General features: G+C 30.8%; 3 protein-coding genes across 9 annotated transcripts in view; all 3 read right to left on the reverse strand.

The window, feature by feature from the left end:
• Nucleotides 1-2585: 2585 nt before the first annotated feature.
• Nucleotides 2586-5967, reverse strand: LOC144845705 (uncharacterized). The gene is made up of 3 exons (XM_078703132.1): nt 5788-5967; nt 5169-5463; nt 2586-4207 (listed from the first exon to the last, which is right to left on the reverse strand). Exons 1-3 carry the CDS (start codon nt 5965-5967, stop codon nt 3498-3500), a joined length of 1185 nt encoding a protein of 394 aa, XP_078559258.1. The 3' UTR covers nt 2586-3497.
• Nucleotides 5968-6449: 482 nt separating this feature from the next.
• On the reverse strand, nt 6450-9974 carry LOC144845008 (uncharacterized). The gene is made up of 2 exons (XM_078702123.1): nt 9661-9974; nt 6450-8833 (listed from the first exon to the last, which is right to left on the reverse strand). The coding sequence occupies exons 1-2, from the start codon at nt 9932-9934 to the stop codon at nt 7944-7946; spliced, it is 1164 nt and encodes a 387-aa protein (XP_078558249.1). The 5' UTR covers nt 9935-9974; the 3' UTR covers nt 6450-7943.
• Nucleotides 9975-14432: 4458 nt separating this feature from the next.
• The window catches only part of LOC144845292 (focal adhesion kinase 1-like), a 32934-nt gene continuing 23150 nt past the window's right edge, over nt 14433-24216 (reverse strand). For 3 of the 7 annotated variants that reach the window (XM_078702499.1, XM_078702497.1, XM_078702496.1), the window contains 12 exons: nt 24005-24120; nt 23758-23861; nt 23257-23346; nt 22796-23000; nt 19983-20094; nt 18317-18457; nt 17824-17970; nt 17594-17650; nt 17053-17092; nt 16482-16522; nt 16022-16156; nt 14433-15311 (listed from right to left, as the gene is read on the reverse strand). In XM_078702499.1, coding sequence (XP_078558625.1) covers nt 15042-15311; nt 16022-16156; nt 16482-16522; nt 17053-17092; nt 17594-17650; nt 17824-17970; nt 18317-18457; nt 19983-20094; nt 22796-23000; nt 23257-23346; nt 23758-23861; nt 24005-24120 — 1458 coding nt within the window. In that variant the 3' untranslated portion in view covers nt 14433-15041. The remainder of the gene's footprint in view (nt 15312-16021; nt 16157-16481; nt 16523-17052; nt 17093-17593; nt 17651-17823; nt 17971-18316; nt 18458-19982; nt 20095-22795; nt 23001-23256; nt 23347-23757; nt 23862-24004; nt 24121-24216) is intronic. The other 4 variants (XM_078702498.1, XM_078702503.1, XM_078702501.1 and 1 more) reach the window with 2 other exon arrangements.

Raw genomic sequence — 24216 nt, forward strand, 5'->3', positions numbered from 1 at the left:
TATTAGCAATGTGTGTATATAGTTAACAAGAAGCAATAAATATATAAACTAGAATTTAATTTGTCACTTTGACGAATTATAGGTGATCATTTTTATCATTTTACTGAAATTAATTTTTTTAAACATGCACGTACGTTAACATACGATCGGAAAATATTGATGTATGCCATCCTTTTATACGCTTATAGTGCTGAGTTGTGCCTATTATATGCCATATACAATATGTTCAGTACATACTGTATATCTATATACAGTGTAGCATAGGTGAAATTACGGGACACACATCATGTTCAAATTTTTTGGTATGATGGAATTATCAAAATAGACTCGAAGATGACAATTTCGAAAGATAATGAATTGAGCAAATAAATATAAGAATTGGAAGAGAATTTGGCACGTAGAAGCGCTGTGCGCGCTCTTTGAAATTTGTATAACTTTGACGAAAAAGATGAAAAAACTACTTTTTAACTTCAACTGGCCATATGTTAACATCACAACATCCGATAGGCTTGATTTTTATATGAATTCATATCTACATTTCATCAGCTACCATAATAAATTATAGTCATCAAGTTTACCTTCAATTCTGAAGAGCTGTAAGATATTCAAATTTACGGCGAAGGTGAAATTACACGACCTACGTTATTCAAGTTTTAATACGTGATGACGTTTAAAAATGAAAATATTGGCAACTCATGAGTAACATAATTGGTTGAGGTAGAACATATTAAAAATTAAAAGAAAATCGATCACAGATAAGCAAGTTGCGCTCTGTTGAATATGGTGGTCTATGACAAAAGAGGTAAAAACCCTATTTTTAAAATTCTTGTGGCCAAATGATGACGTTGTACCATTTTGTACGTCTAATGTGTATATACACTTATATCTACAACTCATTGGCTTCCATAATAAGTTAAAAAAATTAGAGGTCACCTTCCATTCTGAAGAGTTATATTCATTTTAAAAAGGCCTTATTTTTTACCATTTTTAGCATTTTTGTACAATTAATGTGCGCATTTTGTCATTTTTAACGTGCTCGTATAGCACTATTTTAAGTCGAAATGGACTCAAATTTGGTGAATGTACTAAGGAAGATGAGCAGAATGCAATTTGTACAAACAATTGGTATTTTTTACGCTTTCTATGTACGCACGCGCAAAAACGTGTTTTTGCGCAGTAATTTTTTAAAACACGCAAATGGCCTAACTCATGCTCTAAATTGATCAAAACGTAATTTTGAGCTTTTTTAATTTTTAACGCGCGATTTCACGCGCATGACCCAACGTGCACGTGCGTTTTTATTTGCTAATATTTTTACCCTTGGCCTGAACCTTACGTGTAGTGAATTTTATTAATATGTGATAATGAATTATGGAGATATGATTGATAATGTGATTTCACAAAATGGCGTATAAATGACGTCACGGGTGAGTGATCACGCTCAAAAGCTTATTAGGACTAAGTTACAGTATTTGAAAGACATTGTGAAATTTTGGTAATCATTGACATTTAACTTTTTGAGATATTTGTTACACAAAAAGTGTACAGAAAGAAGAAAAATATTTTAATGCAAGTACAATAACAATAGGTGATCATTTTATTCTAAATGATCACCTAATAAATACATAAAACAAAATTAAAGTAGTATTTATATCAATTGTTTGAGCCGAAACTTAATGATTATGATTATTGATATCAAGTTTGCGGTACACCACGTATATTAGTTCTGAAAAGAACTGTTGAGTTTCTCGACGTTTCAATCAATATGCTTTGATCTTCTTTAGGAGTGAGAATGCAGAAAGTCCAGGAAACTTAGAATATAAGTGTAAAAGGGCGAGACTGGTGTGAAAACCAGAAACAAAAAGCAAGTTCACACAGTGGGAGAGATTGAAACTAGCTATAGCTAGCATATTATGATTATTCACACCACAGTCTCTTTCGTGTGTCTAAATCTTGGACAAAAGAAAATTCAACCAAAATTGAATTTTACAGTTTACAAAAAATAAAGATTTTTATTTTACAGAATTAGGCTATATAGAATCTCTCCGGATGTCTTTAATAATCAATTGTCTTTTTTCAGTAATGTCATATCATACAGTAGTAAAATAGCAATTTATTACAGGATTCGCTGAATCACATTATTTAAAAGGTAAACATTAATTTAAACAAAATAATGAATGTTGACTTGAAAGATTGACTGTTTTCTTCTTCTTCAGCCGAAGAACTTCATATTTTAATTCGATGTCAGAGGCCAGACCATAGCGAAAAAAGGTGGCATGTGTTTTTATAGCGAATAATTTATAGGCTGGTTATAGTCTAGAAAAGTGTTTTTAGAATTCAGGTCCTACTAATCATGGCGTCGTTTGATTGGACGTTGAACATGTTTAAAGGATTAAAGGCAGCATAAAATGTTATCCTATAGAGGATGAACACTGCATATTGTATCTAGATATCGTCAATCGTTATTGTCCTAGTATAAAAAACAGAGTTGTTGTCGGTCGCGAATAGTTATTACCAATGCCACAATACTCACTGACACAAATTAGACAATTAATTGTGTTCTTTGATTTTTTTTTATTCCACAACAAAACCCCTTTTTGTATTAGAAATATACAATCTGAATATCAATCGTAGGGCCTACATATAACAAGCACATCAAATATATACAAACAAACTCTATATACAGTAATATCAATGAGGCAGTTCGTTCCATGCTACTTGGTATACTGTATTCGGCGTATTCTAAGGCGGCACAACATCATATTTATTCTATTTTGTTTCATTTATACGTCTATAGTGAAATGCAAGCAAATACATTAAATGCAGTTAGAAAAATATACCATTAAAATGCATACGTATTATTTTAATGCAGTATCTCTAAACGGTTAAATGAAAAGACAATTTCAATTTATTGAATCTCTTCTTTTTTTCCTTAAATTTTCTGTAAATCAATCAAATAAATACGACATGTACAATATTATTCATACAAATTAGCAAACATAACATGTTTCGTCCGGAAGTCTATATAATTGATAATTTAGCCCTTTATATAATATAAAAACCCAAAACTGTAAAGTTGAGTTCAATCAAATTGGTGGACAATTCCATTAATCTAATAATATATGTTATTTATTAGTTTGTTATTTAAACATAATTTCAATAGGCATATATACGTACAGTACAAGCCCATACGAAAGTCTTGATTTTTGCGCCTGAAAATGTCTATTTCGTACTTCTCAAACATATTAGTTTGTTCTTCTTAGTGGAGTTTATTTATCTTATGGATTTACGAGCATTTTTTCCATGGTAGTTTTTCCAAAGAGTCTATACAGAACAGAGATAGACACAATGCTGCTGTTATTTTACCGTCTCTTATGTTGTCCCGCGATACAGTTACGGTTGATATCATAAACTTCTTTAGATGCATTTCATAACAAACATTTCACATCATAGGTGCTTCTTTAAGATACTAACTAAATTAGGGATAAAATAGTGATTTATGTCGTGCCCGGTATAGTCGTGTATATGTCACTGAAGTCGTCGCTGACTAATAATGTTGAGTTCATTTCATCAGTTGTAACGGCCGTCTTGCTAATAACGGCGGTGATTGGATCTGTAGTCATTGTTATGTTAGGTGTATTTATTGAAGGTTGGTATACTGACGTGTTATTTCCATTTACCGTTGTATTTGAAGTTGCCAGACTATTTGTAGTAAAATCACTCGTTGAGATACTTGGCGCCGACGTACTTATTGGTGTTGTTTGGGAATTTGATGTAGTCTTGTCAACTAATGCTGTAGTAAAACCTGCCTTCGATGATGATGGTGTTACGTTCTCAGTTGTTGGTGTAATTTGTGTATTTGTAGGCAGGTTTGGGTTGGATGTAGTCTTGTCAACCAATGCCGTAGTTAAATCTGCCGTCGATGATGATGGTGGTGTTACGTTCTTAGTTGTTGGTGTAGTTGGCGCAGACCTACTTATTGATGTTGTTTTGTCAACCAATTCCGTAGTTGAATCTACCAGCAATGTACTTGGTGTTAAGTCCTTGGTTGTTGGTGTACTTTGGGTATTTGCTATAGGCGGATCTGTTTCGTCGGACGTGTAGTTTCCATACGCCCACGTAGTTGAGTCAGTTATGTTTAAATCATATAAAGGATCAGTTGTTCCTCCTGGTAGGGTCGTTTCTGTTTTGATCGTTGATGGTTTAGCTAAAAAACAAAATGACATTATAGATTCGTTATAGATTCAATTGCATGGACCGGGAAGAACATCTTTAACAAAAATATGTTTAATATGTAAAAATCGATAGCCTCTCTACCCAAACAAGAACAAACATCATTGTTTTGCCATTTTAATCACTCTTCTTGCTAGTTTATAATGTTTTAATAACATTTTAAAATGGAGATAAAAAGTGAATACTGAAATATTGTTTCCATGTACATATGTGTAGTATAATTGTTTTAATAATAGGCCGAGAGTCGTGAAAGCCCCTGTGGTCAAATGGTTAGGGCATCTGTATATCAAGCAGAAGTTTTCCAGATTTCCTCATCTTATCGTTTCAAATTCATTAATAAATGTTCAGTATATCAACGGGCGATTTAGAACTAACATACACCAATGTCTGATACAAAACAAATTTCAACGACCAATATTTCTGTAAACTAATTGTTTCTTTTTTTAGTTTCTGTTTTTTTAATGAACTTAATGATTTCATTTAAGAACGGTAAAGATGAGGAAATCAGTGAGAATGAGAAAAAGCCACCCAACTGAGATTATAGTTATAGTATAGGCGGCATAGATTGCATCACACAAGCCACATTTAGAATTATATGCATTGCTGATTAATAATTATATTTTTCTTTGATTTTAAGATTGCACATATAGTCTTAGTAACTAAAGATCACGTTATTTGTACCTATCTAATGTTCATGGTAACTTATAACATTGTGGGTCTCGGTGGCCCGTATACGGAATAAAATCTCTCATTGGAGAAAACTGAATATAAATATGTATATAAGTTAATTTTATACGATTATACTATGTTTACAGTGTGGTATTCATTACCTAAACTCGTTAACTCACTTATATTCAGGCTTATTATTTTATTTTTAACTACCGACAATGGACAGTATTCATAATGTTTAGAAGTACAACATACAAGATACTTACTAGGATCAGTGGGGTCTTCAATGAGAAGAACACATAAAGTAACAGTGACTACAACTACTACTACTGTAACTGCTCCTACAATGCCAATGGCCATAGTATGTGCTCCAATCCATGATTTACACCCGGACGCTTCTTGGTTCTCCACATCTTGATCGACCAAAGTGTCTGTTGATTTTACTTTTTCAACAGCTTCCTTGTCTTCCACTTGTCCTGGAATTGAAAGAGTGCTAAGCTCAACGTTGCCATTTCCATTTGTTTCCGTTTGACTCATGGTGAAAAGTGGAGTTGTTTTTTTCTTTATGAAAGATGTTTAACCATGAACGCTATAGTTTGAAGTGACGGTTGATATCAGGCACTGAAACATCACCCTAACTAGTAACACATTAGCATCGCCATAGTCATGGAGACGAAGTAAACAATGCTAAAGGTTGGAATATCTGTGAAAAGTCCATTTAGACATTCAAACAAGACCAAATACGTGGCAGTCAGACTACAAATTAAAAAAAAACACTGGAGAGACAAAAGCCGATATAATTTCTTTGAATATTTTGTTGAAAATGTGTTTGATTTTTTGAAAATGTAATAATTTAGAAAACAAAAAAAAATACGACTAACTTACCTCAACCAATGCAATCAGCAAGACACTGAGCTCGTCTCGCCAAGATAGAAACTCAGTCTGTAGTATGTCTGGTTGCCAATAGTACCGTACTATGTACATATTCTCCGCTCTTTTGAGGGGCATGGCAATAATCGTGTCGCAGCCACAGAAAAACCATTTGATCTCCAAACTCAACAGCATAATTCGTTTTGGTATCGCTTCGACGGGAAGTGTAGAACGCAACGCGCACGCCTCTCGCATTAAAACAAATCATGGAATACCTTGAACCTAGAGACTAGTAATAATATAATTTAAATTTCATTTAAATTGTGAAAGTATACAGTTAAAAATATCTAAAGAATTATTTGATAAAATACGGGAATTATACAACGACGAAAGTCTACAGAAAACACTACAAACACGAGAAAATGTAATACAAAGAAGAGGTTCACAGCGAATACTACAACAAAAACAAATACGTTTATTCATCAAATCATAATATTATGTAATAAATAAAAAAATTTTCAGGAAAACAGGAAGATTTGTATGAAAGATACCCCAGATCAAATAATAACAATTTGTTTTCTTACCAAGTTTTACAAAAAAGACAATGAGAGGGAAAATATATAAACAATATAAAAAAGTAAATTTACAGTGTAGTAATAATAAAAACGATCTTATTTACGAATACAAAGATTTTATTTTATTCAGGTATATAAAAAAATATTACAAAAAGCAGAATAAGTCTGAAATTATTGTAGTACATATAATAAAAAGTTAAACATTACAGAAAAAAATACAGAACAATTTACAGTATGCATAAAACATAAATATACTGTACATTAATCATTAAAATTTATCCAATAGAAAAATATTGCAATGTCATAAAAAAATAGATAATTTCACAACGTATCATTAATTAGGTTCACTAGTATTTTAAATATATTTATCAAGGTTTTAATATATTTTTAGCAATATATACAATAGTATTAATTTAAATGTATTTATTTAATCCTATATAACATTCAGAATGCCCATCAAGAAAAACAAATAAAAAAAAAGGTCGCTCCATAAAAAAAAATATTTAGACCGAAAACATCAAAAAGTTATTTAGAACATAAAAAAGACAGTGCATTTTATTGAGAGTTAAGCAGCTCAATAATATAAGGTACAGCAGACCGTTTATATCTGTCGGTTTTACATTTAGGCACTTCAAGATTTCCACCATTAGATCTAAGGTTTAATTTTCGCTTGCGGCAAGGTGTTTTAAAAGAAATTATACAGTAGTTTATAAGAATTACATACTATGTATTATAATATATGAACATGGACATAAAAGTAAAATAATGAAACAAAATCACAATTAAACTTAAACTGAATGTAGACATTTATTTTTTATTTTAAGATATCTAACAGCCACATCAACAATATCATAAAACTCCAATTTCAGATGGCGTCCCTATTAAATAATTTGATTTAATAACTTAAGCGTATAATAATGTTATACATAAAATTGTTTGCCTTTTTATAGAATAATTACTTTTGTTGAGCAGGTTCTGCTTCCGTCAAAACAACGCTTAGTTCACACTGGACAAAGTAAAATCAACGTAGTTTCTACAGTATATACACACTAAATAAGAATACCTGGTTGACTACTGCTGGTCCTTTATCCCGAATAACATATCGGCTGAACGGTAGGATACTAAACTAGATATTGCAATTAGCAATAGATATCTGGACATTTTGTAGAAAATGTATCAACTTGACAGTTCATAACTAAAGCAGTGTACAATAATCGTCGCCTATAATAATTGATTTCCCCCGCAAAGAGCGGAAACCGAATAGAGACCCTATGTCGTCTTATGCCAATGTTTTGTAATTAAAACATGACCTTTCGGATCAGCCTCAGACACCGTAAACCCTAAAAAAAGCCCATCTCGAAAAGGAGCCCTTCCTCCCCCATCTTTGGTTTGCAAAAGTAATCTCAAAGGGTAGCCCATCTCGAAATCGAAAGTTCACTACTGGGCTTCTTTTCGAGATAGACTGTGTGTCAATCAAATTGAAATAGTCAATTCACACAGATGTTGGCAATGACTGATGCGGATAACTATGTTGTGGCCTAATTACCATTCCTCGGAATTATAGCCACTGGTGCACTTGTGATGATAGTTTTGGGCTTAGGCTGATAAACTGACCGTAGGCGAACGTATTAATGTGTTTTGGCTAGTTGACTTCGGCAGGTCGGTTTTGTACGTGGACATTTCATTTGTCAACGTGGTTAGCTCAGGTGTTGTCTTATTAACATTCGCCGTAGGTGACTCTGTAGTTGATGTATGTGTGATGGTTGTCGATCTTAATGTCGTTGGGGTAGTTGATTCAAGACCAGTCGTGTTGGACGTGTCAAGTTCACTTACTGCTGTTGATAACTCAGATGTGGTCGTACCAATCGCCTTTGTAGTTGACTCTGTCGTTGGTGAATTTTGGATTATAGTCGTATTTATCGGTGTTGTTTGCCTAGTTGACTTAGGCAGACCTGTTTTGTATGTCGACATTTCATTTGTCAACGTGGTTAGCTCAGGTGTTGTCTTATTAACATTCGCCGTCGTATGTGATTCTGTAGTTGATGTATGTGTGATGGTTGTCGATCGTAATGTCGTTTGGGTAGTTGATTCAAGACCATTCGTGCTGGACGTGTCAAGTTCACTTACTGCTGTTGATAACTCAGATATGGTCGTATCAATCGCCTTTGTATTTGACTCTGCAGTCGGTGTGTTCATCATAACTGTCGAACTTATTCGTGTGGTTTGTTTAGTTATCTCAGGCGAATCAGTGTTGGACGTGAACATTTCGTTTACCAAAGTGGTTGATGTCTTACCATTTACCGTTGTAACAGACTTTTCGCTTGGCGTATTTGTGATAATTGTCGTATCTATTGGTATGGTTTGGGTAATTGATACAGGCAGATTTGTCTCTGACGTGGACATTTCGTTTACCCACGTAACTATTTCAGTTGTGTTCTCAACATATAATGGCTCAGTTGTTTCGTCCGGTTCAGTGATTGTCATATCTAGAAAAACAATATTATTTATGATAATTGTAATAATATTGAATGTAGCTGTAATAAAGTATCCATTTAAGTCTAGAATTAATTTGTCTCATTTTTCTTACATAAAACAAAAGAAATAAGAAAAGCCTTCATTCTAGAAATATACTGGTACTGTAAGTCTACTCCTAACTAGACCATTATGAAACATATTGTCAATAGATGGGTCTTTATAGTTTGTGAAAAAGCACACTTAGCTGATTAGTTCTGTATTTTACTTCCTTGTCTGGTCAATGAACACGTACGTTGAGAGTACAGTAGTGTTTTAAGTTACTAATAAATATTTCCAGTTCCATATAATGGTTTCTGTTTTAATATTATTGAAATATTAAAATATTATTTTGTTTATCAAAGAACGCATAAATGGTTATCCTATAGTTCTAGACTGAAAACTTTTCTTTCTTTAGTTTTAGGCCTATGTAAGAACATTATTTGTTTATCTTGTGTAGCAGCCTTAAGTTGACATGCAAGTTAGAACCCCGACTAACATGGTCACTAAGAAGCAAACTTATAATATTAAGTTTGTACTCAATTCGTTTTTGAGAAGGTTTTAATATAGTACAAATTGTAGAAGAATTTTGGAGTAAGGGTTTTTTCATCTTTATCATAAATAATTGTGAATTGAAAATACATTTTTATGCACAATTAAATAAATTAAGCCGAAAATTATTGACAGTAATCAAAACGTTCTTTATCATAGTACCAAGCACGAACAATCAACGCAGGAGGCTAGAAAATATCTTTGGTTCCAGCGTCGCGGGACGCTAAGATAAAAGTTAAGAAGTACTTACCAGTGGAATTTGAGTTAATGAGAAGAATACATAACGTGACAGTGACTGCAAGTATTAACATAATTCCTCCTACAATTAAGACCATATGTAACATATGTTCTTTAATCCAAGATTTGCGCCCTGACGCATCTTGTTGCTCAACATCTTGATCAACCAAACGCTTGGTTGTTCCACATCTTATGTCAGCCGGTGTATTATCGTTTGTCATTCCTGGAATTGAAATATTGCTAGTTGCAATGTCTGTGTTTCCATCTGTTTCTTTTCCACTACTCATACTTCGAATGTACTTTGATTGATTTCAGTTCATAAAACTAACCCCCTAATAGTACACTTTCCAGTTATTATGTCTGTCAGGCATCAAAATACCAATTATAACACATTGGCAAGATATATATTATTAGCTATAACAATTAGTCATGGCGACGAAGTTTCTTTGAAAAGTTCATACAAAAATATAACTGTTTTGCGGAGTAAGTCTAGAAGGAAATTGTCTACTGCCTAGGTAACTATTGTGAATGATTCTTTACAATAAGTAATAAATTGTATTAGTACATGGTGGTACAAAACACCATTTGTCTATTGATACGAAAGCAAGTTATACAAAAGCAGTTATGTTCAATCACTGCCATAAAAATACAAACAATAAAATCTCATCAAATTTCGATTTCCTGCAGGTCCAATCCTCTAAATAATTTTATTTTGAAATTATCTTGATATATTGTTGGTGTTTTGTGAGTCATTAGGCCTACTACAATACAAGTATTGAAACTGTATGATTCAACTTATAATAGACATATAACGTAGGTCACATACATTATGGTGGCACAGAGAGTACATTGGCTTTGATTTTATCTAACTCTACAATATAAATTAAATTAGTATAATGAAGTAATATAATTATTACTCCAAAATGTGAAGTAGTTATAAACATACACTTATTGCACCTCCCAATTGCTACACAGATTTTAAAAGTGAAGACGGTTATAAAACATAATACCATAGGCTGACAACCGAATATAATTATAATATAATATATAAATAACTTATTTATTCCAATGCACTCAATTGAGATTTAACCATTAATGCTCACGACATTGTCATGTTTTTCAGTAATTAGCTTTTGAAATTATAATACTATACTCTCTGTAACTAACAATGGGAAACATAATTATCAGTGACTAATGTTTAATCGATACCCTCACTTTATCTGAGTTGAAATGGTAATTTCGTTCACTTGTAATGTTTTAATGTAATAGAAAAATACAATTACCAAACTATCATTGATGTATATGCTTACCTGCAGAATTATGTTGACTTGTCAATGTATAGAACATGGAATAATTATTTACTGGCGATTTAGCGATTAAAATGAAAGAGTTACGATGTCTAACTTCATGTGCATTTTACTATGCGTCTTTTTATATGGTAAGCCTTTTTTCAATTTAGTTATATATTATGTTAACACCTTTTCTAGCCATTTAAAAGTCTTAAATATTTTATTCTTAAAGTTTTATTAACAATTTTAAATGAAGGAAAAAGTTATCTACTGAAATTGTTACAAATAGGCCTAGGCCCTAATGTATTTTAATTTTATTTTATCCTATATAAATATCCTGTGTAATATTTTACTACAAAGAGCAAGAAGTAGATCAGTATATTAAAACTGTTATGTAAGTATAATGTTAAAAACTAAAAGTGGTACGAGCCCCCGAAAGACAAAAACAAAATATGTTGTATTTAGTACATCACAATCATTTTACGATCAATGCTAAAGTTCAATTATCTAATTAAATTTGTTAAATTATTTGTTATAAATGTATGAAACGCCGTCTGTGTCACATGTCTGTGTGTAATATTAGTGTCAATAGTAAAACTACTAAAATAGCGTACAGTTAGGCTATAATGGCATTCTCAATATTTTTTGACAGGTTAAATAACCAAAAAAACCCACAATAAAAATTTCATTTCTAAAATACGCATGTTTGTCTACAAAACTAAAGTAAATCAAAACGGCATATATAATATTTACAAAACATAATTTAAATTACATACAAGTTCTATACCATTACGCACACCAAGACAAACAAAAAAACAAAAGACTTAGTGTGTCAATTTATGAAATTGTAGGATTAAACACTCGAACATATAGACAATAATAGATCAATGAAAGTATTGCATAACAGACACATTTAGTGATTTCGTAATCGTATTAAAATAACGAGTAATCAAAGGAATTCTATATGAGATCCACTGACACTGATCTTTATACATCTTTATTCATTTACCATCTCCTTGCATAACATTTATTACCCGATAGTCGTACTGTATTATAGGGGCCTATGTCTAGAGGCAATAAACTGCAAGAAGTTGCAATTTATTATCGATGATTGCTTTCTTAATGGATGTGTGACGGGTGAAGGAACAGCCCGCGCACTTATTGCAACTAACGGATCGATGTCAGGGCCAAGTATACAGGTAAGAAAGCTATTTAATTACGTATTATGCTATCGTAGCCCTACATAATAAAAATAAATGAAACAAATTTATCTTTTAAATGCGATTAATGATTAATGTCAAATCATAGATAATCCGCAGTTAATTATTGATTAATAAACACAATTCATAGTGTTATAAGGAGCCAGATAATGAGTTGCTGTCTGCCTGCACACTTGAACGTTTATTGTTTATCTTTGAATAATGTTTCGCAAATGAATTTTATCTGTTCAATTTGTTTTTATATTTTGTCGAATTTTCATGAAAAGGAAGGAAGGAAATGATGTCGCTAGTATAGATCCCCTAAACCCTCAAATGAAGGTAGCCTACGACCAAGTGTTTTTCGATTGACTTGAATTATAAAATATCGCTGCGTTAAAATCTTGCATTAGTGTCATATACACCCATATTATTATTATTATTGTTATAATTGCACTGCTTACATCTGTAGTCTTTTCAGCGTAGTCAATTCATTATATTTCTTTCAACTGCTGTGTGCTTATGTAATTCAAATTGTTCACATTGTCAATATTTTATTTATAGGCTTGTCAATGGGACACAATACGTGTTAAAGTTATTAATAATCTGCAAGATTATTCAGGTTTAACAATTCACTGGCATGCTATGTACCAAACTGGAACAAACTGGATGGACGGATCTTCAATGATAACTCAATGCCCCATAGCCCCAGGGTCATCCTTTGTTTATAAGTTTTTAGCAGATCCTCCAGGCACTCAGAGGTTGATTGATTGATTTTATTTGATATTCATACATAAAAGTTAAAATATACAATGTATAAAAAGAATACCTGGATAACCCATTAAGTCGACAAAAAAGTAAACTTATTTCCAATGGGGTCCAATCCGTAATGACTGAAAAGTGAGTGGTTGGGCCTAGTACAATTATCGTTAAGTATGACTCAGTAAAAATGAAAAAACAAGAAAATACATACAAGACAAGAAAACATCAAAAAAACAATATTAAAAATAGCTTAATTAAACTGAAATACCAAGCTGTTCATTATTAAAAAATTCTTTAAGTTTTATTTTGAAGGTTGCATTATTTTGTATTGATTTGAGTGAATTGGGGAGCCTGTTCCAGTCACGGATACCTAAGAAATAAAAAGTCGTATCATTAACGCCAGTAGCCTTAGGAGTGACAAAATTAAATGTTGTACCCCTGGTGAAATGGTTGTGATGATCAGAAATTAACAAAAAGTTATCCTTAAGGAAAGAAGGCGTATTAAAGTTATAACGAATTTTGTGAACATAATTTAATCTTAAAAACTTATTTCTGAGGCTGACATTAAGAAACCCAAGATCGGAAAGCTCTTGATTGAAAAAAAAAAACAAACAATATTGGCCTACGATGTTCAAAATTGTTTTATTGGTCAAATTGCACTAAGGATAATACTACATTACTAACAAATAATTTTGAAAATTAATTGAATAATCTAATTATCTTGATTTGAGGCGCAGGCCGTTTTCACATACATTATATTTTACAAATTTGTGGGTGCATAATTTAAATATCGAGTAATTTTATTTTTTTAAAGGTATTTAATATATGAACATGACATGATTTAATAAAAATACTAATACAACTTCAGTTGTAGTAAACAAACGATTATTTTGAACTAAAATACAGTTAAAATAAACAATAGTTTGAAGGTCAGCTCATTGAAAAAGAACCCATAATTATAGTTTACTTATAAGTAAATGTTCATTAAATTATAAAGTGATTTTAGATATCGTGTTAATGACACAATTATTCGGAAAACTAACTAATTTTCAAATGGAGCTTATTATAACAACAACAACGCAAAACAAAATGCCTTATCTTTTCACACAAAATGTTTAAGGAGGAATAAAGCACTAATTGAAACTGCAAAAGTTTCTATTAAAAATGAATTTTGATATTTATGAACATATTTAAAAAAAATTACGTTATGTTTTCTGTAAATTAGTTTGGTTAGTGCTCAAAATAATAAGAATTACATTTTTTAACTCAAGAGATATAAAAAATATAAAACACATTTTAATTTTTTATTATAAAAAAAATGCTTAAAGATGTATTGTCCCCCAAAAGCATGAAAAATAAAGATTAATAAAATCAGATTTTGAATAGGCAATTTCACAGTTTTAATGAAGTTATTCACTTCTGTAGAAAAAAATCATCAAAAATAATTATTTCACTTATAAAAAGACAAAAGAAATGGTTAATTTCAACCAAAAACCATTGTCTTCCAGACAATTTAGGTATATTTTGCTTTAAATTACATTTTTTTGGTGTAAAATGTTTTTTTTTTGGATCAAGTTTTTGGTCAAAGTGAATAACTATTATGTGATATTAAAATGGCATATTCAACAAAAAAAAAAAAATTATTATTATTTTTTTAGGGGGACAATACATCTTTAACTTGATTTTACAATGCATTGTTATTACATTAGTATATGAATAAAATAATGCTGTGATTAAAATAAATAATTATACATTTAATTATGAGATGTCAGTTTCCTAACTATATTATTGCTACAATAGACCAATAGTTAAAACAATAACTTCATGGATTTAAAACTTGTTAACATACTTCACTGAATATTAAGGCAATATTGAACTACACATGAACGGCACTTTTTTTGACAACAGCACTTTGGAAATTACATGTTATTAAATCTTTACAATATTATTACAAAATAATAATAGTATGCTGGGGAAATATTGTACTATAGTATGTGAAGATACGGTACTGAGATTCAGGTAAACATTGAGAGGATAATGCTTTTGATATACAAAGTGATTCAAAATGCAATTTTCCGTTTTTTTATGATTTCAATTTATCTATAATTTCTTATATACAATATAAACAATTTATTATTGAATTTTGGTCAAAGTGTCCTAGCTGTATCGACAGCATCTAGAAGATTCTTGGCATCCATTGCAAGCACGTGTCCGGCAGCCAACATGCCTTTCTTGTAATCTCCATCCAATGTTGTTGTAGCGTACCTCTGAGCTAGTTTCATCGCACTGATCAACTTAGCTAAATCTGAGCTGAGCACTTTGTGAGCCATTTGAACATCTCTGTGTGTTTGCTCAGGTAACTCTTCAAGGACATTATCAACACTTGCTAATAATGTCTTCAGAGCCATTCCAATGTCCTAACAATAAAAAGAATAATAATTTGTTTGTTCATTTATTAATTTATTCAATAACAAATTCTCCACACTTTAAAAATAATAATACTATTAATAATTTTAACAAGTCTGTGTGTGGAAGGAAGTCTAAAAAAGTTTAACTTTATGCCTAGGCTCCCAGAAAATAAGTAAAGTAAAGTAACAACAAGTTGGGCAGAAAAAGAGACAAAATAATACTATACAATATAATAATCAGTTATTGTCACTCATTGGAAAAGTCATTCATTGCAGGAAGACTTTTAATTGCATAAAAGAAAATAAATCATATAACAAATATAGAAATTCAGTTCAGAAAATTTAAAAAGTAATCCAAAACCTGTATTCATTATTATTATTTATTGAAGGTATGCTTTTTGTAAAATTTGGTGAGACACTTTACTGGTGAAAACCAACATGTGGAGTGTGCCTAAACTGCTCATACTGTGGCGATAAAATCACAGAGCAGTCTTTTGTAATGACCTAGCATTCAACATTGGATTAAAGACGGAATCGGTAGATTAACTGAATTTAAAATTATATGTCATAAAACAAATATGAAAGATTTGTATTAATTGAATGTGAAGAATATTTTATTTGTTGAAAGACTGTTCTATTCAACTCATATTTGAATATAACAGTCACTCTTTCAACTTCAAATGTTCTCCCTATTCAACTCATAAATATTCATTATTTACCTTAACAAGGTCAACATATTGTTCTGATTTGACACAATGTACCATGTTGGCCATATTCATTACAGCTTTCACTACATTGGTCGTATTTTCAAAGACAAGATCATTGGTTCTATCCAAATCTAAAGTAGGGCCCGTCTGAAACAAAAATGAAGGGAAATAATAAATCAAATAAAACAAACAGCATATTAACAAAACGGGGTGTTTATTCAAATGGTATGGTATAGCATAATAATAACAATGGTAGTCTTATATAGCGCCTAATACAATGAGTTTTACACAAAAATGATCCATAAAATATCCTATTAGATAGCCAAAAAAGAAGAAAAGCTGAGGAACCATTTCCACTGCTCCGTTCTCAGGCACTGTGAAGCTACCATATGAGAGCTCGAGCTTGAGTAAAAAAAGGCATCTGTATGCATCCGACATTTTAACAAAAAGCATCATAAAAAAATGTACTAACCTCAACCTCTTGTGTTGTTCCTGTTGCTTCTCCAACAGATTCTAAAAAAAAAAAAAAAAATTGTAAAATTTGTTCTTGTCAAATTCATGCTTTTTTATAATTGCAATGATTGAGCACAATATTATCAAGATTTCAACAAGAAATTATAGGAAACTATAGCCCATGGGTCCGATTGATCAAAACTGCTTAGCAAAAATTCATCATAACTTTGTCATTTACTTGAGTCAGTTTCAAAATAGCATGTTCATCTTAAACATTAGTTGACGAAGTCCATTTCATAACATAAACCCCCCCCCCCCCCCAAAAACTGGTAATTGCAAATAAAGCATAATTTTTTTTCAGTTAAGTACTGAACTATATTGACTTAAGCAAAAAGGTTTATAAAAATGCCAGCCGAGTTGTCTAGTTTCCACCATCATGGCTCAAACAACAGCACAAGAATTTACATCTGGACAATGTGAAATTAAAAGTCTGGTTGGAAAATTGCAAGACCTGTATTTAACTAACTTTCTTGTACATTTGTAACCCATATGAATCACTGAACAGTTTGTCAAAAAATAACTAGTCTTACCAGCTTCATCTGGTACTTCTGTTTCAGATGGTGCAATAGACTAAATAAAACAAAATAATAGCAATTAAAATTAAAACAAACATTGCACAACAATCATTCTCACTCTATGTTCTCCCTTTTTTTAAGTTTTCTTCTCCTATCAACTACATCTCATCATCCACTCAAACCCATCTTACCCATCTTATTTTTTTCAAAAATGTGTATTATTGTGATTATAATTTAGGTATCACTACCCCACAACTGCCCATGGTTTTTGTTAAGACAAAGGACTTAAAGAGAAGTACAGAATAATAGATGAGATCATTTGGTATGCACGATTTAAAGAAACCTGTAGTTTAGGCCTCCTAGACTATAATAGCCGAGAACAAAATCAAAATAGCTATAAGTAAAAGGCTGTGCATCTCTGCATTAACAAACAACTTGATTACTCCATACAGGTTTGAAGGTTTGAGAAATGTCATTTAATAAATAATTGAAAATCTCATTGGACTTGCAGATACTGCAAGCATTTATTAAATAAGAACAATAAGGGATGACTTACCGGGACAGGTGGTTGATTTGTTGTGACAATATCAGGTACTGAATCAATTTTTGGTTTCTAAATTAAGAAAAAATAAAATTGTATTGAAAATGTGTCAAAACAGGACAGTTACAATTAGGCTACAGTTTTCACAATTTTATGTTGTTTTGTTTTAAGGTTAAATGTTGCACATTTACAATATTTAAAGTTTAAAAAGCAGCTCAGAAACAGATCATGTAAAAGGTACTCACCAGTGTTTCAGCATTAGTTGCCAGCCATTTTGAGTCTTCTTCTGATTCAAGTTTCTGTATACGTAACTGTTCTTCAAGCTGTTCTATTTCAGTTTTCCTTTGCATTTCTTGCATTTTTTCTAATTGTAATTGTTGGTCTTGTCTTTCCTGTTGGTCATAATTTGATTTGAATTTATTTGGAAAATCATTACAAAAAATACATACTAAGTTTTAACATTACTGATAAGTATATTTACAAATAAGTATATTTTAAAAAGATTTTTTAGGAGAGCACAAAATGTTTATAAGTTTATTTCCGTTAAGATCCTTTTATAAAAATAATAATCTCAAAATTACAAAGTATTGTGTTAAAACATAAATATAATAAAAAATAAATACATATAAAACCAAGCTATTGTAAGCTCTACTGTGTATGCAATGGAACAATAAAATCAAGCAATGCTTAGAGTATATCTTGATATGTAACTGTTGCATACTGTACATCTTTACTTACTTGTAAACTTAAAGGCCTGTTTGGTAATTCACTAGATGCAGATTGTTTTCTAAATTTATTAGGTACAGCATACGGGTTTGATGGGTCATGTAATACAGGTGTTGTTGGTACTGGAATCATTGGATATGATGGTCTTGATGGCTGAAAATATTCAATAGCAATTTCGTAAATGAGTATTACCAGGAAAGTGCTATTCTATTCCCTTTGTATACTGATACAGTGGCAGGTTAACATGTACTAGATCACCCAATTTGCCTGAATTTTAGTCATGCATGGAAAATGGTGGAAAGTTTGTTGGGTGTAGGGTGAAGAACAATGCATGAAACAATGTGGAAAATATTCGTAACACAAGAATGCTAATATGGAGAAGCGTGGAACAAAATGTTTAAAAAGGGCATACACAACTATTTTGTCTTCTCATGTTTATGGGCAATTGTTAAAAATTCATAATTTGACAAAAGTAAATTGTAGTACACTATGATGCAGATGTAAAAAAATGAATTAAAATGATAGTTCACATTTATTTTACATTGAAATTATGAACAAATAGTTTTTTTCCTGAATCTGCTATAGTAATCCTATCAAGCATATTGATTGCATGGAAATGTGTATTGGAAATGTATTGCATGTTTATTGTATTGTATATTTTAAGAAATTTATATTTTATGGAATGATTAGTGTTACACTCTCTTCCTAATAACATGGACATATTACGAGTTGAATGTAAGCCACTTTGACATTCAAACAGCTGAATAGGTGATTCAAACTGTAAGTGACACACAAAATGGCAGTAAAATGACTACAGACACTACACAATCATTTCATAATATAATTATATTCATGTATTTAATAGCAAGTTTGTTAGATCTCTTTTAGATTTCTTTGTTATTGTATTTATATCAAATGTAAACCAACCAAATTTCATTTGTACCTTGTTGTATAAATGACAATACTATTACTATCATATCGTATCGTACATATGTCAAATGGATTTTGCATTTTTTTTATGAAGTGACACTAATGCTTTAACATACTAGCTAATTAAATTATAAGATTACATAAAAATGTATGTTTTCTAGCTTTACAGAAGAGCAAATAAAATACTAAATGAACAATTTCTTCAAGCTCTCTAATTTAATCACGTTTTTTTGTGAAACATTGACTGCTTTTATCAAACACTATGAGGTTAATAGGAAGCCTGTGATTTGCGTCTACTTAGTACCTATGCGTATGTGTTCCTGGTCTACATCTGGACATAGAATTTGATAAAAAGGGTCTCAGGGAATTAACATGACATAATTAGTGTCTACGTCGTTGCAATTTGAAAGCTTCCTACATGTCATTTTGCAGTGTCACTAGCAAAATATCTGACATAGCCAACATTATAAAAATAATGAACTGTTTTGTAAACTTGGATTGTTTTATACCAAATATATATATAAATCCAAAGGCAAATTACTGAAAAAAATGACAATGTTGTGGGTATCAGTGGCTGGATCTCAATAGAGATACAAAAAAAAAGCGAAAAGCTAAATCGAAACGATAAACAGCCAGAACAGTTAGCAGAGCTTTCGGGCAACACTAGCCCTTCATCAGTGAAGTGAAAGTACTTGGACAAAGCCTCGATAGATAAATCAGGCCAAAAATATATATATAAATGACTTACTTTTGGTGGTGGTTCATCAGCTGCCACTAAACCAAGAGCAACCAAATCTTGTTTTCTCTTTTCCTGTCGATTGATGGAATCCTCTGCTTTCTCTTCTTCATCTAATATTTCACTATTAAAAGAGAAAATAAAAACAATCAGCAATATAATCATTTTGCTTTGACAAAACACTTTATTTTCTAATATGTATAGACTAGTTTCTAATTCATTTTCAGCTTATTCTTGGAATTAACTCTCGAGTTTGGTGACCAAATGTATATTATTATTTTAACGAATTAAAAGCATTACATCAGAAACACTAATTAACCAGCTTTATTTTTAACTTGAATTATATTCTGCATTATTGTTCCCTAGATATAAACTTGTATATATCAATGTGGTGTTGTTGTTGAAAAAGTGATCTCAACAACATATATGCATAGAAATACAGTAATTGATTATATAAATAGGCTTCCAAAATTTAATCAACTGGGTGTTTAACCAGCTGCTGCCAGAACATTAGGGAAAAACATTTTTTTTAAATTTACACATTACTACAGGTGTTTGCAGCAAAAACAGTCTAAATTCTTGTTAATTTGTTGGCAATGCCTGTATAAACCTAACTCTGTACATACAATTTACAGTAAAGATTACAAACAAATGGTATTAATACAGTTATTGAGAACCAATCCTAAAAAATCATCATCGATAAAAACCATCATCATCAAAAGATAATAGAGATACGTGCTAAACATAGTTTTACGCTAATAAAAAATGTGTATAAAGCCCTGTCTACACTATCAAACTTTATGTGACAATAAAATGTGATGTGCCCATATATGGACATGATGATATTTGGGCATATCACTACCATATTTGAGCACACACACTTTTTGATAGTGTAGACAGAGCTTTCAGATGCATACCGAGTTAAATCCGACAACATGTTCAAAGTTGATAAATTACCACAAAGCTGACATCTATTCAACAAACGATCTGATGCTACAAAACGGTGACGGTTCATCATGATGACTCAATAAATCCAAATAATGAATGTAATACAAATCCAAATGAAAGTTACAGTTTTAATATAAAATTAAACCAACACCAATTCATCAAAATAAATTAAAATATCCAAGTACACAGATAGATATTATGCGCAAGTTTTGTTTCAGGAACGTTCCAAACCAATGATTTCCAATGAAGTTGTCAATTTAAACTTTGCAAAACTGCATAATTAAGTAGATATATCATACGACATTAAAAATAACCGACCAATCATCTTTCAGAATCACTACTAATGTAGTCGGAAACATATCCATTATAACATCCAATATAACAAAATCACAAAGCAGAATCACTATTCAGTAATCCATGATGCAAACCGGTTTCAGAATCCGAGGTTAAAGTACAAAATGCAGTTAAAAAACTGGTAATATGCTAATGTAGATATATTTAAACTGAATGAAATTGAAAACTGTAAAATAGAATGAATAGAAGATAAAAGTTAAACACTTTTAGTCAATGCAAAGACTGCTAAACTTTGGATGGCATAATTCCTAATTGTGTGAGTCATTGTGCTATATTTGCTATCTACTCTTGTCATATCCTGTATAAATCTCCTTTTTCTATAAATCCTAGATATAATATACTTTCACATAGGATTATCTAATAATCCAAAATATCTGACATTTAATCCTTTTTATTATATTTTACATTTGTTCTGGTATTTCAAAATAACTGCCATTTGTGTATAAATAATCCATTTGTTAATAAAATATAAAATAATTAATAATACTGCCCAAATATTATAATATTAAACACTCTTTAATCTAGAAGTTAGTTTGGTACTGTAAAATGTGCCTACGCTGAAACTAATAGAAATATACATTTTATTTTTAATTTAAATACGTGAATATTTATATAAAATATTGTTTTTTCCAATCATGTTACTTAATTTAAGAGCATATACAAATAATAAAATTAACAAAAATGAAAACAATACAAGAACAATTGTAATAATTATGTATAGAAGAAATGACTGATTTAAAATTTTAAGCAGCAGTTACAATTACAAAAAAAAACAATAAATAAAAAAACCTTTCTTTTGTAAAAGAGCCTAACTATTTGCATAAAAGTATTTAAATTTTCCAGTATTCACTATTTATTCAAGATATTTAAGTTAAAAATAAGAAATATACCATTATTATACTGTACTACAGTGTTATAGCTTATAATTTAAAAGAATAGACTATTCAATTAAGGAAGTAATTTGACAAAAACACTCTCTAATAGTAAGTAAGTAATTTACTTTGACTGACTCAACAACATCCTAATTTAATTAAAATCTCAAGCCAATAATAAATAAAAGATCAAATCTAACTTTTAAAATGGCTGTAGGTTTAATGTATTGCTTGGAGTACTAGTATAATAAGAGAGCCTGGTTTTGCAAAAGTTTCCAGTAATCTGGAATCCAATCACACTTAGATGAGACATCTCCCTTAAATATTAAGTATTTCACTCAACTCAATAAATATTTAAGTATTTCTTTTTAAATTGTATTCACATAGATGGGAGATTTTTTTTTAATTTAAAGGGTCGGTGTTTCCTTTAGCCTAAGTGTGAATGATATCATATCATATCATTTATTTATTCGACATCATGTCCTGGGACTCCAAAAGCAACAGAGTCACCATAACATGAAATGTCTGGGGCCCCAGAAGAACTTAACTACATAAAATAAAAAATCAATATACAGTTCAAAATACATTTAAAAATTAAATTTAAAAAATGGTCACTGATTTTGAGACATTTGACAGAATATAGAAACATACCTCAACCTGATCTTGAGATCTTTAAATGTTGGTCGTAATGATGGTTCATATGACCAACATAATGTCATAATGTTGTATATAGTTGGTGGGCACCCTGCTGGAAAAGGTAAACGCTCTCCTCGTTCAATTAGACCAATGATATCATTGTTCTTAATACCGTGGAATGGTTTTACTCCAAACATCATGATTTCCCATAAACAAACACCTAGAAAAAAAACCATAAAAAGTATTTAATACACTTTTAAGTTAAAGGCTACATTATATGCTAGTCATAAAATTAAGTTGCTTATATTGTTAATTTTCTGGTGTAATTGTTTCTCTTCTTGGTTTTTTTTGTATGATTTGTATATGTATGTATGATGTACTATCCGAAATTTATAAAGAAATGAATGAATAAACGTAAACATGAGGATAAAGTACAACTTATCCATATCATTTTGAAGTTAAAAATTGTTACATACCAAACATCCAAACATCACTTGCAGCTGTTGTTCTTCTAAAATTGATAGACTCTGGTGCCATCCACTTGATGGGAAGTTTCCCAGGAGAAGCTAATTGTAAAATATGATGTACATTAAAGGACCAAAAACCAAATACAGCCACATAAGTGTAAGTAATAAGTTGATGAAAGAATCAGCGTTAATTAGACAATGAAGAGGGAGAGATCCTATGTATTCTGAACTTTATTGTTTCAGAATGTGGTACATAACTCCTGTATGTATTGGTAAATTACCCATTATTGACAAGCGCATGATTTTTGCAAAAATGGTCTTACTTACGTGCTGTGTGCAAAAATAATAATTACAATTCGAAATATGGGCTGAAACGGTATTTTTATATGTATTCAGATTGGCATATTGTATAGTGGTGTATTCAATAATTAAATTTAGGCACCTAAATTATTACTTTCAAACTGCCAGTAAAATTTGGAAATGATAATGGAAGTCATTATAATAACCAACCTTTATAATATGATTTATCAGTATTTAGTAATCTTGAAAGACCAAAGTCACCAAGTTTGACATTGTCCTCCGCCACAACTAGCACATTCCTTGTAGCAATATCTCTGCAAAATAATCAAATCAAATGTTTGTTTAAAATAGAATGGACATGCTATACTGTATTAACATTAACAATAGTAGTCAGATTAATAGTCAGATAAATAATATTTACGTATTTAATATAAATCTTCCAAATAAATACACTCACCTATGAACAAACTTCTTACTTTCTAGATAAGATAACGCTGTGCTTATTTGGTAGGCAAATAGTATCAATGTCTTTAATGACAAATTTAACTTATTTTGTTGAAGATATGTACGCAACTAAGGAATAAAAGTAAAATATTCAACATTAATATTTTCTTTAGTTTTTAGAAACACTATCCTGAAGTCAACAATAATATACATTGATGTATTAGG

The sequence above is a fragment of the Antedon bifida genome, chromosome 6 (assembly GCF_963402885.1).
Source record: "Antedon bifida chromosome 6, ecAntBifi1.1, whole genome shotgun sequence".
Taxonomy (NCBI): domain Eukaryota; kingdom Metazoa; phylum Echinodermata; class Crinoidea; order Comatulida; family Antedonidae; genus Antedon; species Antedon bifida.